Here is an 18,569-nt window from a genome sequence, read left to right as displayed (position 1 = left end):
CAGAAGTGTGGCGGCTGAAGAGGACACATGGGAATCCTCACAGCAGGGCAGAGAGGGGTGTCAGGGATCAAAGGGTGCGTGTGTGTGATAGCTTGACATATATTCAATGCACAGTTTGTGTGTGAGTGAGTAATGAGAAGATCTGTCCGTGAGAGTGTGTGTGATTTTCTTGTGCTTTTGGAACCAGGCAAACAGTCCGGCCATATGGGGACGCTATATCTCTTCGTTATATTCAAAACCTGTGACTAAGAGTGATGATCATACAAACACTAAAGTTATTGTACAGTGTTCGGACCGAATTGAGAGTACATTTGAAATTCTGTGTGTGTGGGTTGGTTTACTACTGTAGTTTGGGGACAAATCTGTCCCCAAATATTTGTTAAATCTGGCAAAACCAGATTTGGGATATTCATAAATAAATTAGATTTAGATAATAGCATTTATAAAACAACAGATGTCCTCATTTAGCTTGATAAAAGCGTGTGTGTGTACTCACTTAAAGAAGGGTGTATCAATAACAGCAGGACAGAAATATTGGTTGATGTAAGTGGTAAGCAGACGCCGGTCCCAGTCGTCGGTCACATGTCCTCCATAGTTGATCCCAGCGATGAGGAACTTAAGAGCGTCCCAGGGGATTTCCTCATACTCATCCAGATAAAGACTCAGAAGATTCTCACTCACCTGAAAGACAGAGAGAGAGAGAGAGAGAGAGAGAGAGAGAGAGAGAGAGAGAGAGAGAGAGGAGTGATTACTGTAAACACAACCGTACGGTTGTCAGAGATCCAGATGAGGTCAGTGAAGATTTAAATGAATGAATCATATCCATGGTATTTAAAAAAAATTTTTTTTATAGCCACAGGCAATACAACATATTAATTATGCAGCTTATCTTGAGCTTAAAATATTATGTGAAATTTAACCTAAAATGTGACCAGGAAATAAAGGTGAATACACAGTGTCATTGAGGGTATGAGCGTGGGTGAGAAGCATGCTTTCAACTATAATAAGTTTGACAAGCTGCCAAAGTCCTAATCATTTTGAAGCCTTATATATGTACATCATCACATGGGTCCTACTTCTCAAGTAGGAAAATACAGAAATCCTTGTCCTTGAATCTTTCTCTACCTCAAAGTCTGAGTCGTTGAAGCTGTAGATGATGTTCCAGCCGAGCTGTAGGAACTTCCTCCTCTCCAATATGATGCTGTGGAAGAAGCAAAGATTGAAGAGCAGCTTGCGGTACAGCAGCGGCCGTGAGCAGCGTGAGAACTGAGACTCAGACACCCGCTGATAGAGACGCTTCATATTCCACTTCACCCCCTGCAGAGAAACACCATCACACACACACAAAAACCACTTTAATTGCAGCTCACATCATTTCAAACATCTGCCTACAGTGGATGAAGTACATGTGTGTACCCTGGGAGGCTCAGTAGTGATTTTGATGCCCGTCTGCAGGATGGCGATGGGGAATTCTGGGTGAGGGGAGGAGCTCAGCCACAGTCGGAAATCTGGATGACATTCTTGGACTTGAAACTCGTCTACTAACTTATCCAGCTCACACATCCAAGAGAGAGACAGGTGACAATTAGCCAGGAACACCCAGTGACCTACAAGAGAGAATGAGAGTTTGATTAGTAAAAGTAAATGATATTTTTTTACATTTTCTGAATAAAATGTGAGTGGTGCTTACCAGTGCTAGGGTGTTGTGTGTGGTTCTTATGTGATTGCTAAGTTCATTTTTAGCATTGCTAGGTTGGCTAAAGTCAAAAAAGCCCTTTTTAAGTATCTATCATTCACTCTATGATGGTCCCTAAATGCAGATCAACACTAGGATTTTGAGACATCACAACCATGAGTACATTAACATATGTCTGAAAGTGTGAAAGCACTCTGAAAGTGTGAACTCTCCTGAACTCAAACTATATGACTTGAATGCAAGTCAGTTTGGATAACAGTGTCTGCTCAATGATAAATGTAACTGTAGAGTTTAATTCTCAGGGTCAGAGAGATTGTAGAAAATACTCCTCTAAATGTAAAATACAACTACTTTTGTAAAATACAACTACTTTTGTATACTTTTGAGTAAAAAGTGGACTCATGTACGCTAGATTACCGTTAAAATGTTTGGGGTCAGTAAGAATTTTAAAATGTTTTTGACAGAAGTCTCTTATAGGGGTGTAACGATACCCTCATGTCACGATTCGATACATATCACGATACTGAACTCACGATACGATATTATTGCGATACTCCAAGACATATGGTTAAAGGTTAACAGAAAATGTACTGTTGATTAAAATGCTACATTTGATATTACATTGGGGTGTAATTGAATAGGCTTGGACTTGGTGCTGATAACCCAATGCACAGGACAATAGTGACACCAGAATAAAAATATTCATGATTCTGAAGCTGAAAATACTGAATTATTTTAGACGAATTTGCTTGCACTCTGTCACTGACTAGATATATTTAAAATAATGTAGGCTACTTTTTACACAAATATTCCCCCATTGCATTATTTTACATTATATTCAACATTATATATAGTAGTTTAATGTAGTACTGACACTAAAACTCTGAAACTTATACAATAATTTTATTTTGGGTGAACTTTTCACAATACATATTGTTGCATTTTTGTATTGCGATATATTGTGACACGCTATATTGTTACACCCCTAATCTCTTATGCTCCCCAAGGCTGTATTAATTTATCAAAAATATTGTGAAATAACATTACTACTTTAAATAGCTATTTTCTATTGTAATATGTGTTTGTATTCCTGTGATGCAAAGTTGAATTTTCAGCATCATTACTCCAGTCTTCAGTGTCACATGATCCTTCAGAAATCATTCTTATATGCTGATTTGCTGCTCAAGAAACGTTGGTTATTATTATCAGTGTTGAAAACTGTAGTGGATTTTTGTGGAAACTGTGACACATCTAACTGAAGAAAGTTAAGGGTGAACTGTTAAGAGAGGGGAGAGGAAGTGTTAAAAACAGAGGCAGAGAGAAAGAGAGAGAGAGATCACTTCACCATTTGCGACTCCCTCTTTGATCAGCCGCGTTGCGATGGGTGCCTGGCCTTGACCCAGCGAGAGGGCAAAGAAGCGCTGACCCATGCCTGACGTCTCTGCCAGCTGAACCAGTGCTGCCGTTGGGTCCACACCAGGGGACAGCACAAAGATCAGAGGAGTCCTCGTGCTGCTGTCCGCTACAACCTGACACACACACACACACACACACACATAGGATAAATGGGTTTTGGTATAACTGCAGATAGGTTTGACCGGTTCTATTTTCTCAGTAAATGCAAAAGTCAAAATGCATACAGAAAAAAATAAGAGAAAAATGAAAAAGGGGGAAAGAATCAATTGCATTTATGTAACCCTGAAACATATCTGATTTATTTCATGCAGTCTCTCTCTGTCTAGAGGGAAACACAGGACAGGAAAATAAATAAATAAAATAAATACAAATAAAAGCCCTGGCATTGGTTGCTATAGTGTGTTCCAGAGTTCCAGAGAGTAAAGTCAGAAAGCAGTATCACATTCAATTTTCAAAAGTTCAAAAGCTGAAAATGTCAGCTTCTTATAGAATGGTGTCATGGACAAGCTGGGAACATTTCACCTTAACGTAACGCACAACTTTCCTGTTTTCAGATCTCACCCAGGAGCCACAGTGATATAAAGAACAAAAAAAGTTAATTTCTTTGCTTATTGATTTTTATCAATACTAAGCTCTCTTTCACTCTGTGTGTGTGTGTGGTACAGGTAAACCCTATGTTTATGTTATGGAGACAAAGGTTGCGTTTACACAGCAAGTCTTAATGCACAGATCTGATCTTTTGACCATATCCGATTTTTTGGCCCGCCTGTTTACATTCACTTTAGACACGACTGGTATCCGATATCAGTGTTCACATTAATTCCCTGCCCAAAATGATTATCGGTGATCGCTTTACTATGTAATTTATATAATTCATGTCAGGTGGCCATGATTATTTGCCAGCATGGACAAGATAACAGCTGTCATGAATATTTTGGAGCACAAAATCTGACCGAACGGATATATACAGCCAGGAATATAACGGTAATTTTCCTGTTATTGTATCTACAGCTCGTTAGATCTAGAATTCGGCAGTGAAATAAAGAGAGAGAGAGAGAGAGTAGCTTAATAGTGAAGCTTGTTGGTTTAATTACAGCGAAGTTATCACCTCATTGCTGAGAAATATAATATAGCTTTCAGTGGTGAAGCGGTTTTATTTATAAAACTCACGAGGCAGAGGTTGAAAACCAGCTCCTGAATGTTTCAGTGTGCGCAATTTCTTTCCTTTATAAAGTTTCCAACCGAAATAAAACAGCTGCGAGTGAGGGCATGTAGGCACATCTGCTTCATAATAATATATTAAAAAGCGATCTTTGTGGGCAAACGTGTCGCCCTCTCCTTGTGGTGATTTTGAAGTGGCTCAGATTGGATGTGAAAAAATCAGATCTTTGTGTTTACATGTATGAAACAAATCTGTGTCAGATGTAAGTAAAAAAATCAGATTTTTTTGTGCCAGTGTAAATGCAGCCAAAATGTCCTCACAAAGATGGCAATATCTGAAATCCTTGTGGTGACATTTTTGGTCTCCATGAGGAAAACAGCTTCGTATTAAGTGGTTTTTTGAAAATGTAAAAATGTAGAAAGTTTTCTGTGATAGGTAGGTGTGTGTGTGTGTGTGTGTGTGTGTGTGTGTGTGTGTGTGTGTGTGTGTGTGTGTGTCACTCACAGCCTTCATATTGAGGATGGGCGGCTCTACGAACTGAGAGCCCAGGTTGTTGATGATGAAAGCCGTGACGCAGATAGAGATGCGATCCTGTCGGAGAGATCGTACGATCAGCATCCTCTGTAGCTCATTGCAGCTGTTCTCCCATTCTCCTGCGCAGAAAGAGAGAGAAAGAGAGAAAAAACAAAGCAAGGAGGCAGATTGTGGCATTCAAAGCCAGGAAGGGAGAGAGGGAAGAGAAATGAAGAGGGAAATTAAGAAACAAGCTGATAATGTGTTTCACTCCACTAACTTTAAAAGGGGATTTTTCATTGACTTCTATTGTTTTCATACTGCACTAATGATATTTTCTCTTCCCTTACTAGGAGCAGCGGGCAGAGAATGTTTTTTTTAAAGTACCTGAACTGAATGATGTTTGCTTCTGTTAATGATTCCCACACGTGCATTCTTCTGCTGATATAGACCATACAACTCTGACATTGGCTCTGATTTCTAAACGAATGACTTTAAGTAATCTGTTCTTTATTGTGAATCGAAACCACAGTGACCAGCGTAATCCAACCTGATTCCCAAAACAAATGATTCTTACGAGTCAATTCTTTTTAGTGAATCAAAACGATACACCACAACCGATGTAATTTAACCTGATTCCCAAACAAATTATTTTACGAGCTGTTTTTAAAACCATACACAGTTTACAGTGTAATCGATCCCAACTCCAAAACATATGACTCTTATGAGCCGACCACCGACCGGTGTAATTCAACACCAATTCCCCCCGAAATGACCCCTATGAGTAGTGAATCAAAATCATATATCACAATCAGTGTAATCCAACCTCATTCCCAAAAAATGATTCTTAAAACAGATTATTTTTAATGAATCAAAACCATACACCACAACCAGTGTAATCCAACCTGATTTTAAAAATGCTGACAGGGAATCAAACATGATTTACTAAGGCACATGACACTTAAATCAGTGTACTAACTGACTGGTTGTTCATTTCCCATCCAGTTAAAGTTCTCATCATTTGGCAATGGAATTAAATGTATTTCCCCAAATATTTCTTCAAGTCAAGTCACCTTTGTAGCGCTTTAGACAATACAGGTTGTTTCAAAGCTGCTTAACAGTGATAAATAAGAAAATAACGATTCAAAGATGCTAACAGATCGCACTACTGCTGTAAAGTCAGTTCAGTGTTGATTCAGTTCAGTTCAATAACTGTGTGAAGTTTAACAATTATGAAATGAGTTCAATTCCGATAGTGTATTTCTTCCTCAAAAGCACTAAAGGAATCATTATTAAAACATTTAAGGAACAAGAATTGTTAAGAGATGTCAGAATCAGAATTGTTAAATTCCTTACAATCTCTATCCTGACCCTTATACCTAACCTCATCCTGTCCCCATAATGTACACAAAACTTGACACACACAACACACACACACACACTATACCAGGAAGCGGGGCTTTCTCTGGCTCCGGATTGGTGTACCAGAGGTGCCAGTCTCGAGGGTACTGCTCAAACGAGGCCATGAGTCCATGGAAATTAGTCAGTTTATCCAGTTCACTTATGTTGTCCCAGTTAGAGTCCAACAGCCAGTTAGAGCAGGGGTTATCCATCTGCTTCTCCTTATCCAGAACCTAATACACACACACACACACACACACCGCACAGAGTGCTTTCTGTAACATGAGGACTTTTTTCATTTTTAAACTAGTCAAGTCAATCCTTTCCTATAATTCACTTTCACGCGCACGCACACGCACACTCACCAGTCCCCCACGGAGGAAGAAGCTATAATCATCCATGCTGAGCTTCCCAGACGCCTCCAGGATCTTGGCACACATGTGGAAACTGAACAGGAGCTTGTGACACTCAAACAGTCCTCGACAGGTGTATCTGCAAACGGATCAAACACTCTGACATCACTCTGAAAGTCTGCTTAATATGATTAAAACACATCACATCTATGACACACACGTAAGATGACAACTGTATATGTGTGTGCATAAAGTACCCAGTAGTTATACTTGAGTTACAAATAAAAAGATAACCCATGATAAAAAGATAACTTATGACACAAATACTTGAGTAGATGTTTTAAAGTAACTGATATTGCAGGCAGAGTAATGAAAAGTATGAGTGAATGGTAAAAACGAGGGCATGAGCTGATCAGATTGTAGTTGAACGGTTGGAGTGGAGCGCTAGAGTCTGTTAGAATATAGATGACTCACTTCAAATAGTTCTTCACAAGAACCGTTCAGAGAGTGTGTGAGCTGTCAGACAGACCCATAACTCGTGATTTCAATTTATGAACAAATCATTCAGACTGCATATTAAAAGAATGACAATTGTTTGAGAATTAAACATCAATCCCAAAATGTCAAGGTCACTTTGTTTTATTGAAACTAATTTCATAGCTATCATTTATGCATACACATTTATGTTTTTCCAACAGTTTTGTGCCTAATAAAGTTTCATCAAAAATTGTGTGTACTTGTTTACATGAGAAGTCAAAAATCAAAGAAAAAATATTGTTTTTATTTCAGCATCTTTTCAAATCAAGCTGTAATTTTGTCAACATTCATTCATATTAACAACATACATATTAAGCAGTTTTCAGTTTTGATAATAATAAGAAATGTTTCTTGAGCAGCAAATCAGCGTCTTAGAGTGATTTCTGAAGGATCATGTGACACTGAAGACTGGAGTAATGATGCTGAAAATTCAGCTTTGCCATTCAATTAATAAATTATATTTTAAAATATATTAAAATGTAATAAAAATTAACCTCTGGGGCATAAAAGTGCAAGTAAAGTGGAAGTGTAAAAATAAAACTGCTCAAAACCAGAATAAAAGTATTTCTCCTTTACGCCTCTGTAAAGATATGCGTGTGTGTGAGTGTGTTTCAGACCTGTAGACGGCATAAGTGTGGTGTCTGTTGAGGTTGTTTATCCTCTCCTCCAGTTTGTGGCTGCGGGGGCTGCTCTCTATACTCAGGGTGAACAGGTTGATGTAGGCGTCCAAAGAGTACTGATACATGGGGTCTATACAGCCCAGATCATTCAGTACAAAGAACAGAATGGACGCCCTCTGGGCACAGGGGCGGTAGGCCTGAACACACACAAACACACACACACACACACACACACACACACACACACACACACACACACACACACACACACACACAGATGGGTGTCTATAGCTTTATCTGCATCTCCTGCTATCAACATCCTCATCTCAGCAGTCTTTTTATCTGTCTGCCTTATTCAGAGCTGCAATCTTTAATCCAATCTGGCAACCCTTTCAGCACCATCTCTCTCCCCTTGACCTCCCCCTCATCCCTCTCTCTCTCTCTCTCTCTCTCTCTCACCTCTCTGGCAGTATCGATTTGGCTCTCGGTCAGTTCGCTGATCTCTAGTTGTTCTGCGACCTCAGTGGCCGTGACTTTGGAGGTCTGAAGGGTGTTCACCAGCTGAACGTCATCCAGCAGGGAGCCGGTCGCCTCGTTCAGCAACCTGTACACACACAAAGGAAACGGATGAGTGAGATGTGCTAGTATAAATGCACTGATTTTTATAGTTACTGATGTGTTAGTGGCACTCATATAAAGGTGTTAATGGTGTGCCTTGACACATGTAAGAGTGTGTGCCGCCCACCGCAGGATCTCGTCCTCCAACTCCTGCAGTTTCCTCTTGCCAGAGGCGATGTTGATCACCAGAGAGTCCTTCTGTTCCTCCAGCTCAGGACGCTCCTTCCTCACGACGATCCCCAGCAGCTGGGCCTCCAGACCCTGACGCACACAGAGTTATATTTCATCCTCAAAGACCTTTGTCATGGAAACAAGCTCAATAACACAAACACTGACCTGTTCTTTAACAGCAAAGTTGACGATGGTGGTTTTGGAAGAGATCTCAGGGGTGTAATGTGGATTGGACAGTTTGGTGGTCATGTAGAAACGAAATTCTGGACTGTATTCCACCTCTTTGTCTCCCAGTTTTAACAAGAAACGCCCACCTGCAGAACACACACAAGAGATATGGAACATCTCCTTGTCAGATTTGAACCTACAAGGCTGGAACTCTAAATCACAGTGCCAAATTTGACTTGCCCTGGTGATAATTTCACTGGCCTTAAGACATTTCTTTTCTTTTTCTGTTTGCTATTTTAGCAATATATTTGAACTGAAAGCAACTTGCTCTGACATATCTTAAAATATGTCACAATATTTATGCACACTAGTACTGTTTTTTTCTAAGGCATGTTTATAAAAGCTACTTAAATGTCCTAACTGAACTAAGGCCTAATCCTGGCTTAATCTGAGCCCTGTCTGTGAAACCGGGCCATGGATTTTCTTTTTTTGTGTGATTTTTATTTTATTTTATCATTATTTCATTATGATTTGCAACACATAAATATATTTTCAAAGTTAAATAACCTTTACATATTTAAATTAGAAATATATCTGTAATGTACACCGATATAATAATCTAAAAACGCATTCAGGGCTCTTGACAGACATATTCATAAACACACAACATGAACCCATGACATCATGCACCTTCTTTCATCCTTATTATCAAGCACTTTTATCAGTCAATGTGAGCTGTGTGTGTGTGTGTGTGGGGACTAACCAACTCGCGTGAGGGACTTGTTGAGGATGGGGGCCAGTGAAGGATCTAGTTCCTCTTGGACGTTCTGCAAGAGAACCGGGGAACCAAACTGCACCGCATTCTCCAGGATCCGCAAAAAATCCGGCATCTGCAGGTCTATCACCTTCAACCCCTGACAAAGAGAGAGACAACATGAGGACTGGACGAGAACATGAAGGACACACAGAGGACAAGATAATGACATCAACTAAGGAGAAAAAGTAAAGGTAGCAGAGAGGATAAATATGATTCAAAAGTGATAAATGGACATCGAAGAAAGAAAATGGGATGTGAAAGCGACGGAGAAGAGCTGAAGGAGGCAGAAAAGCTTCAGCTCTGTCATTTTGTCATTGTTCGTAAATGTCAGCGTTTAACTGTAGCGTGTGAACGGCACTCGCCGCTCCAGACACTCACCACTACAGATGAGAAAAGACCAGCGAAGAGGAGGAAAAGGTCACAGACAAAGAGACAGAGGAAAAACAGAGACTGAAGCTGAACAGCAAATTATCCCGAGAGATGAGAGACTGTATGAAAATGCATGTCCTCCTATATCTTCTTCTGAACACACCTGACAGACTATCTGTTCATCTCTCTCTCTCTCTCTCTCTCTCTCTCTCTCTCTCTCTCTCTCTCTCTCTCTCTCTCTCTCTCTCTCTCTCTCTCTCTCTCTCTCTCTCTCTCTCTCTCTCTCTCTCTCTCTCTCTATCCAACTGTCTGTCTGTCTATCCATCCATCCATCCATGCACAGCAAACAAAACCATCTCTGTCCAGGCAGAGAGTCACAGAGAGCGAGTGTATTAATGTGCATCTGTGTTCAGAGGGAGTGATAAATGGAAGGTGTATTGTGCTAAAGGAGAGCAGGTGAGGAGACGCAGTCTTACAGGGAAGCCAGTCTCCAACTCACAGGAGGATTGAGTTTGGAGTTCTTGTATTCTAATTAAGGGCTCTGAAAATGGCTCGTCTGAGGGTTAGACGGTGAGTCATGTGACGAGGCATAGTGACTCTGGAAAGGCTACGTTGGCGCTGAATGTGGGTTACGTTTTTCTCCATGGAGAATTAGATCTAACGTTGTCTAATAATAATGGCAGTCTTGTTTCCATTGTTTCTGCCTTGCCCTGAAGTCTGTATTTGTTACCAAGACATTTACTGCAAAATAATGAAGTCTGTGTTCAGTACAAGGGCTCTATGAACTCATAGGAATGTGTGTGTGTGTGTGTGTGTGTGTGTGTGTGTGTGTGTGTGTGTGTGTGTGTGTGTGTGTGTGTGTGTGTGTGTGAGAGAGAGAGAGAGAGAGAGAGAGAGAGAGAGAGAGAGAGAGAGAGAGAGAGAGAGAGAGAGAGAGAGAGAGAGAGAGAGAGAGAGAGAGAGAGAGAGAGAGAGAGAGAGAGAGATTTACACGTTTGGACTCCATGTTCTTAATCCACTTTAGTGCTTGTCCTTGAGGGTCCACCATTAGTGGCCATCTGTAGGGAAGGACAGAGAGAAAGAGAGAGAGAGAGAGAGAGAGAGAGAGAGAGAGAGAGAGAGAGAGAGAAATATTGCTGCTCACTATAAATGCATGTCACATTATCCATAAATAGGCTATTTCATAATAATCCATAATCTTAAAATCCCATTAATCTGTTTAGTGTGTGTATGTGTGTGCGTGTATGTGTGAGGGAAGAAATTAGCATTAGCTATAAATGAACAATCACAGAAAACTGAGCCTACTATCATCTTTATCTAATTATTCTCCAATCACTATTCATTACTGCCCATTATTCATGAGATATCATCATTATTCTAATTAGCGTTAAGGGATTGGCTCTCTGGGCCTGACCGGTTGCCACGGGTGACGATGACTCCGTTCTCGGTGGAGAAGGCATCAGATGGGAGGCCTTGGATATTCCATTCGCGCACTGCCGTGGGTTTAGACAGAAACACTGCAAAACTGAACCCCGGAGAACACGGCACCTCCAATTCTCTCACCTAGAGATGAAAAGAGTAGCGAAGGATTCAGGCAAGGGCATTTGAATGAGAGGAAAGAGAAATTGTCAGAGCTGTCAAATGCATAACGTCATACTATTATCCGTAAAGTGTGCAATACTATGCAATACTGAACCAGTCCCACTGCAAAATGACAGTAGTGCTCTAGATGCATGTGATGTTGCTTGACACGTGTATCAATAAAAGCTATTAGCACCATGTTTATACTGGGGGCTAAAGGCGAGCTAAGGCAAAACAGACAGACAGAACAATAGACAGACAGACATTTAGATTGACAGACAGATATATAGAATGACAGATGATAGACAGACAGACAGACAGATAGACAGATACCTGTTTCATCCAGATATCTGTGACCAGCTCATCTCTGTAGTTGGACAGGAAAGGGCCCATATAAGACAGGAAGGCAGCACCCAGCAGGCAGTCTCCCACCAGACAGGACATGTTCTTCTCCAGACCCTGAGCAATCACACACACACACACACACACACACACACACACACACACACACACACACAATCACATCAGAGACCTCTGGCTGCATTTCTCATCCATATATAAAACATCAGGGTGACTCTCTGTGTGTGTGTGTGTGTGTGTGTGCGTACAACAACTGTCTCCTCCCAGCGAACTCTCTCTCCCGCCAGTCCAGACACCAGCTTGCCGGCCCGGTCCAGTTTGAGCTCCATGTCCTCGGATTTCCTCCGCAGCTCTTCTTTCTGGGCCAGCTTTTCATCATACTGTCTCTTCAACTGATCCAGTTTTTCTCCTACCTATAGACGTACACCCAAACATGTTATATAGCGCTATATCACTCGAACAGCATTAACATAGTCACGTCCACAAGCTTGCACAAACACAGTGCAGGACAGACTGACACACACTGACCTCTCTGAGTTTGCCCTGGGCTTCAGCCAGTGAGGCCTGTTTCTCAGCCAGCTGAGTCATTGCTCCATGCAGCCGGGCTCTCTTCGGCTCGACCACCCTGAAGATACGGCCGTAAACCTGATATATACACACGCACAGGTATGAGAGCATATAAAAACCTCATGTTTCAGTGTCACACTCTTAAGGCCCCTTCACACCAAGAATGATAACTTTACCAATAACTAAAAAGTATTGCTCAAAGGTATCCCGATCTTCAAGCTGAATGAATTTTTTAAAAATAATATTTGGATTCCTTGCTATTGTCGCTACCTTTGGCTTGCTTAGTTGGGTTTTAAAAGACGATGGCAAGCAGGGCGGGGCAGAGAGCCGTCCTCTAAATAAAGTTGACTTGTTCTGACACTTTCAAAGTGATTTTTTTCCCCAGCTGATGAACGAAAACATAAAAAAACAAACATTAAAACTAGTGCTGTCAAACGGTTAAAATATTTAATCGTGATTAATCGCATTAATGTCATAGTTAACTCGCGATTAATCGCACATTTTTATCTATTCTAAATGTCTCTTGATTTCTTTTTGTCCCATTCTTTTTTCTCATTTTAATGCTCTTATCAACATGGAAAAGTGGATCGGCTTGCTTTGTGTAAATGTTTTTTTATTGAAAACAACATTGACATATACAGTGTTCAATTTCACACTAACATTCTCACTTGGAGCAAATAATCTCTCACACAATGTAACACTGTCCATAAATAATCGAGGTCCTGATATTGACGAGGGGGCGGAGAATTCGCATCAGTGTGTGTGTGTGCTTGGCCATCATCAAGTGGTATTTCAGACTGGACGTGCTGCGATGATGATAGCTCAGTTCACAACGACAAAACACACAGATCACTTTGGTCTTGTCAATGGAACCATTTGGCAACTTTTTACAAGTAAACTTTCCATTCAGAATCTTATTGGCATCCATTTCGGCGTCTCACGCTCGTCATCCACTCAAAACGTAACGTTAACCAACTATTTGGCCGGCTCGCAAGCCCAAACAAGTGTGTGCGGCGTCGTGCCTGTTGTTTTGTTTCCGGTCTAGCTAGATCCGCTTGCGCTTTCAAAACGTCCTCGCGCGGCGCAAGCCATTGAAATGAATGGGTTTCATAGCGCAGTGCCGCGCATGCTGCGTCCTGTTGCAAAAGCATGTGAAAAAAACTACAAAGTTTGCTGGGCCAAAAAGACCGTTAATCGCGCGATAAAAAAATGAACGCCGTTAATAACGCGTTTAACTGACAGTCCTAATTAAAACTCTAATAAAAAATTAAAACAAATCCCAATAAAAAAGTCTGCAGGAAACAAAAATTGCAATTATCTTTTCTTCCCTATTGTGATGAATATCTGAGTGAAGCAGCTTCTCAAATAGGGCGGGAGTTAATATGTCCATCTAGAATTGATTGAATCATTGGGATTAATGAAGAGATGTCGTCGTGAGAACTATTATGAGGAAACATCAATCCGAAAAAATGATGTTCCGTGACGAATCATTTATAATAAACACTGCAAAATTCCATAAAACATGAGAATCATCAAATTTGATTTCATGGTGACTTTAAAGCACATAGAATAATTGTTGGTGTGTGGACGGTAATAAAGTTTCCGTTCTTCGTGTGACCGGGCCAATCGAATAAATGTTACAACTACAAGAACACCATTCAGGTGTCGCAAGTGTCATAACCGGCAGTGACTGCTGTACCTCCATGGCCCTGACCCACATGCAGAGGGACTTGGCAGCAGATGAGACCCGTCCGATGATCTCGGGCTGGAAGTCGGGCTGCGTGCAGTACTGTCCGATGGTCTTCAGCACGCGTTCGGAGATGTTGTCCTTATCAAAATTCACCAGTTGCTTAATGAAGTTGGACTCTCCTAAAACAAATGGCTTGTTTTCAGCTTCAAGCAAGCACATATTTCATTTTTTCCCCCCGCAATCTGTTCTGTGGTTATGTGCTTTCTACTGCATTGTGCTGACCTTTTTAAATATATCCTGGCATGCTAATGAATCACCCAACCCTCCCCTCACCCGAGTCTTTCTCTCTCTGTTTGGCTCATGAGATTTCGGTTATACAGTAGTCTGGTATGGATTTTTCATGCCTGAGCCAGCGCCTGAATCCATGTGTGACATCAGTGTGATTGAGTGATTTAATAATGATCTGGAACTCTCTTTTTCTCGTACCCAGTTGTCTCTTGGCCTCTGCCCAAGTTGGTTCACATCCTCTGAGGATCATAACTGCCTGCATGACGGTTTCCACAAGAGCTGGAGGTCTGCCATAAGTCTTGATCTCCGTCATGTCTTTCTTATTCAGCGACTCCAGAGCCTGAAGACAGTCCAACAAGATTACCACAGTTTTTTCATGTGCTGATGAAAACATTATGCATCACATATTCAGTTGCGCTGTAGCTGTATCATGTCATATTGAAAGTAATAGTTGCATGGATGCAGAATGACCTTCATGGCTTCCTCTAGAGCAGGAAGTGCTTCATCTAGGTCTCTCTGAGCGTTCTCAGCCATGGCCTTACACTTGATTTCTTCTGCTTCTATTTTCTCACTGTGAGCACCCACCGCCTACACACACACACAGAGAGAGAGAGAGACACACACACATTAAGAAACACCACAGACAAACCAACAAGGTTATAAATATCCAAAGAACGCACGCTAGCTAACACACAAAGAAAAAACACACAAGCGTGCACATACACAGTACACACTTGTTACCAAACACACACATCAATATGCAACAACAATAAAGAGTAGTGCTGAACAGTATGGCGATATATATCATCAGACAACCGAAACGGTAGAGAATCTGCTGTATGATTTATACAACAGCATATGCAGGAATATTTACAATGTACAATAAACACAATGTACTACAAAGATCATATTTTTGAAAAATAGACATGCTATATGGTTATGCAATGTATATAACAAAATAGCTTTATCACAATATGTACTGTTGCCATAATTCCACACTGAAATTATATAGGAGTCAAAATCTGCAAAGGGGAAATTAAATGTAACAAATCATGTAAAAATGTATTATCTTTTATTGGAAAATTAAACAACATTTCATCAAACTTTGATAATTGCCTTAATCTTTTAAACAACTGAGAATTTAGTAATCAAACTACATTTTATAAAAAGTTTATAACATATTACATCAGCTTATGAGAGTCAAATTGGACAACTACAGGGATTCATCTCAAGATCACTAATTTTACAGTTCATCTATTGGCAAAGTTATGAAAAGAAGATCAGTCAAGAATAGAATATTGAAAATATTCAAATCAGGAATGTGAGAATCACTCATAAATGAAGAACAAATTTATACTCACGTGTGTTCTGTTTTATGCACGTTATCGTCTCTGCCACTCAGGCCGTCATTTTTACTCATTCAAAACATCAGGTAGTGTGTGTGATTCGCTGGACCTCTGCTTCTCGTAAATACTATTTATTTTCTGACAGACATCAATCTTGTGATATTCAAATGATGTGGATTTCACAACAGATGGATTGTAGGGTAATAATTATGTCTTTCTTAGCCAGTAAGTATTGAGTGATTGATGGCCATGAGTGTGTTATATCAGCCAGCCTAGGTTTTGACGGACGTGGTTACATGCGTAAGGGGTGAACTATGTTTGTTTTGAAATATGTTGGTTTTGAGTAATTATAAAATGCGCTGGAGACGTTCAAAATGCTTTTTGCGCAGTTCGTGGTACTTACTTTATGGCTTCAATAAATGACATGTTACTCAGAGACTGACATGTTTGGCTTGTCAAACATATTACATCCAGCTGTCGCAAAATCATTGACTTTAGAAAATCAAGTACATTTTTTTTTTACCAGGAAAAGAGTGGTTTTGATGGTCTCTTATAACATGAAAATGTATATTGTTGTAAATAATAGTGAAAAATCGCTTTTTACAACTGTTGTTCCATTGTTACCACTTACCACTCATATACTGTAATATAAGAGTTTGGTTATACCATTCATCCCTAATAAAGATCCTCAACATTAGACAGACTGACACACACACACCTTCTGCTGTTCATCTGCCTCTCTCTTCTGCTGCACAATGACAACCAGATATTCCTCACACTGTTTCTGGAACTCAGCTACTTTCTTCTTGGCCTCTTCCAACTCTACAGACATGGCCTCCACCTTACTGCGCGTGTCATCGATCTTAAACAAGCCATTCCTCAACTTAGACACCTGCTCTCCGAGCTCACCACGCTTCTCAGACAACAACCTGAGAAAAGAGAGAGTTTTCAGAATAAACACTTTGTTTTAGTTCGAGTAAGAGATTTATAGTTAACAAGCAACAGTAAAATGGAAACAGGAAACTATCATGTCTTTTAAATCCTCATGGCAGCTAAAAAAAATTTTTTAAGAAAAGTGTGTTTGATTCCTACTTCTTATATCCAGAAACCAGCTCCAGGTAGTTGGTGGGTGTGACGTAATTGTGTCTCTTCAGTTCTATTTTCATCCTGTGAGAGAACTGGGCCACAGACTGATGCACGGTCACAAAGATACTGGCAACTTTAGACTGGATCTGTGAAGCCACCAGAGAAATGACAAGTTGTGGCAGCCTCACTTTTAAACAAACATCGCACAAGGTCACAACAGAAGTATGCTAAACCCAAACTAATCCTAAAACAGACAAAAAGAAAACTAGGCTTGAACTCTCTCCAAACAAATGAGCCTCTCAATGGAGAACCTCAAGTCTAAGTGATTTGTAGTTCAAAAACTGTGAGCAAAAAGAAACACGGTCTGTATGACATCCCTCTCAAAGGAAACATAAGATCCTCACAGAGATGAAGGAAGAGAGATTAAAAGACTCATGATGAATCTTAACACTGGAAATTCAATTAACCTATGATTCAATAGCAGCCGCTAAGAGATGAAGTACCTCAAAAAGACTACAAATTAAAGGCCAGGGGTCAGCATCACTGACTTAATTGGACTTATAGTGTATAAAAGAAATATTCTGAGTGAAAATGTATACAACAACTTTAAAGGTACACTCAGTAATCTATCCCTCTTTAAAAAGTTTAACGTTTTTGAAAGAAGTCTCTTATGCTCTTCAAAGCTGCATTTATTTGATCAAAAACATACAAATACAGTCATATTGTGTAATTTTATTACAGTTTAAAATGTTTGTTTTCTAATTGAGTGTATTTTTCAAAATATAATTTATTCCTGCGATCAAAGCTGAATTTCCAGCATCATTACTCCAGTCTTCAGTGTCACATGATCCTTCAGAAATCATTCTAATATGATTATTTGCTGCTCAAGAAACATTTATTATTACTATTATCAATGTTGAAAACAGTTGTGCTGCTTAATATTTTTGTGAAAACCATGATTCAACAGACAAACTACATTTAAAATAGATATTTTTTGTAACAAAGTCTTTACAGTCACTTTTGATCAATTTAATGTATCCTTGCTAAAGAAATGTGTTACATTTCATAATAAAAGTGTGTATTATTAAATAAAATATAATATAACGTATTTATTTATTTCATTGAGGGGGGCACCGAGGTCATTACATGACTAGCCAAATAATACTCACTCTGTAATCCACTTTAATAGATTTTTTAAATATATATATATATTTTCTTTGATTAAGAAAATCTACTCTACACATTTCAACAATGGCATTATCAACTAAAAAAAAAGCTACATCCACACCACTAGGGGTCAGTATAAGTCAAAGATGACGGACAGCACAACAAATACAAAACTACTGAGTGCACTTTCTAAAAAAAATAAAGATAAACATAAAAAGATAAACAAATATTGTACTAGTTCTACACTTTCATTGGATGTCTAGGAGGCAACTGTCGACTGTAAGTACATCTGTTTTTCTTTGTTTTTATAAATTGAGGTACACGTCGAAATCATTTAACGGGGTAGATGTTAACTTATCTAACACGAATATTTCTATATGCAATTTTGTGTTCTGCAAAACACTGACAACATTTGTAAATCCATCGTTTGTTGATGTCTCTCACCCCATCCTCGCTCCCTAGAGAGAGTCCATCCAAACATCTTTCTGCCACTTCCAACAGAGCGTCACGTGGCCATTCAGAGAACCAGTCTATCGTGGTGCAGTTCACCAGTGCCGGGTACTGACGAAGACGGTTCCTAATCAAATAAACACAGAAACAAACAGGCCTTACATACCCATAATCTCTCTATTATGTAGACAGT

General features: G+C 39.8%; 1 protein-coding gene across 1 annotated transcript in view; it reads right to left on the bottom strand.

Moving 5' to 3' along the window:
* Nucleotides 1-18,569, bottom strand: part of LOC130103394 (dynein axonemal heavy chain 2-like) — a gene marked incomplete at its 5' end in the record, with an annotated part of 130,985 nt that overhangs the window by 15,694 nt on the left and 96,722 nt on the right. Inside the window, 23 exons of the mRNA XM_056269646.1 lie at nt 497-681; nt 1,126-1,317; nt 1,417-1,607; nt 3,042-3,225; nt 4,779-4,927; nt 6,235-6,421; nt 6,554-6,680; nt 7,696-7,895; nt 8,158-8,302; nt 8,444-8,577; nt 8,653-8,801; nt 9,419-9,569; nt 10,833-10,899; nt 11,256-11,404; nt 11,756-11,881; nt 12,031-12,195; nt 12,311-12,427; nt 14,049-14,218; nt 14,526-14,667; nt 14,799-14,915; nt 16,392-16,602; nt 16,766-16,905; nt 18,371-18,503. Coding sequence (XP_056125621.1) covers nt 497-681; nt 1,126-1,317; nt 1,417-1,607; nt 3,042-3,225; nt 4,779-4,927; nt 6,235-6,421; nt 6,554-6,680; nt 7,696-7,895; nt 8,158-8,302; nt 8,444-8,577; nt 8,653-8,801; nt 9,419-9,569; nt 10,833-10,899; nt 11,256-11,404; nt 11,756-11,881; nt 12,031-12,195; nt 12,311-12,427; nt 14,049-14,218; nt 14,526-14,667; nt 14,799-14,915; nt 16,392-16,602; nt 16,766-16,905; nt 18,371-18,503 — 3,531 coding nt within the window. The remainder of the gene's footprint in view (nt 1-496; nt 682-1,125; nt 1,318-1,416; nt 1,608-3,041; nt 3,226-4,778; nt 4,928-6,234; nt 6,422-6,553; nt 6,681-7,695; nt 7,896-8,157; nt 8,303-8,443; nt 8,578-8,652; nt 8,802-9,418; nt 9,570-10,832; nt 10,900-11,255; nt 11,405-11,755; nt 11,882-12,030; nt 12,196-12,310; nt 12,428-14,048; nt 14,219-14,525; nt 14,668-14,798; nt 14,916-16,391; nt 16,603-16,765; nt 16,906-18,370; nt 18,504-18,569) is intronic.

Source organism: Rhinichthys klamathensis, unplaced genomic scaffold (assembly GCF_029890125.1).
Source record: "Rhinichthys klamathensis goyatoka isolate OS25496 unplaced genomic scaffold, OSU_Roscu_1.1 h1tg000286l_1, whole genome shotgun sequence".
Taxonomy (NCBI): domain Eukaryota; kingdom Metazoa; phylum Chordata; class Actinopteri; order Cypriniformes; family Leuciscidae; genus Rhinichthys; species Rhinichthys klamathensis.
This window is presented reverse-complemented; position numbering and strand designations above follow the sequence as displayed.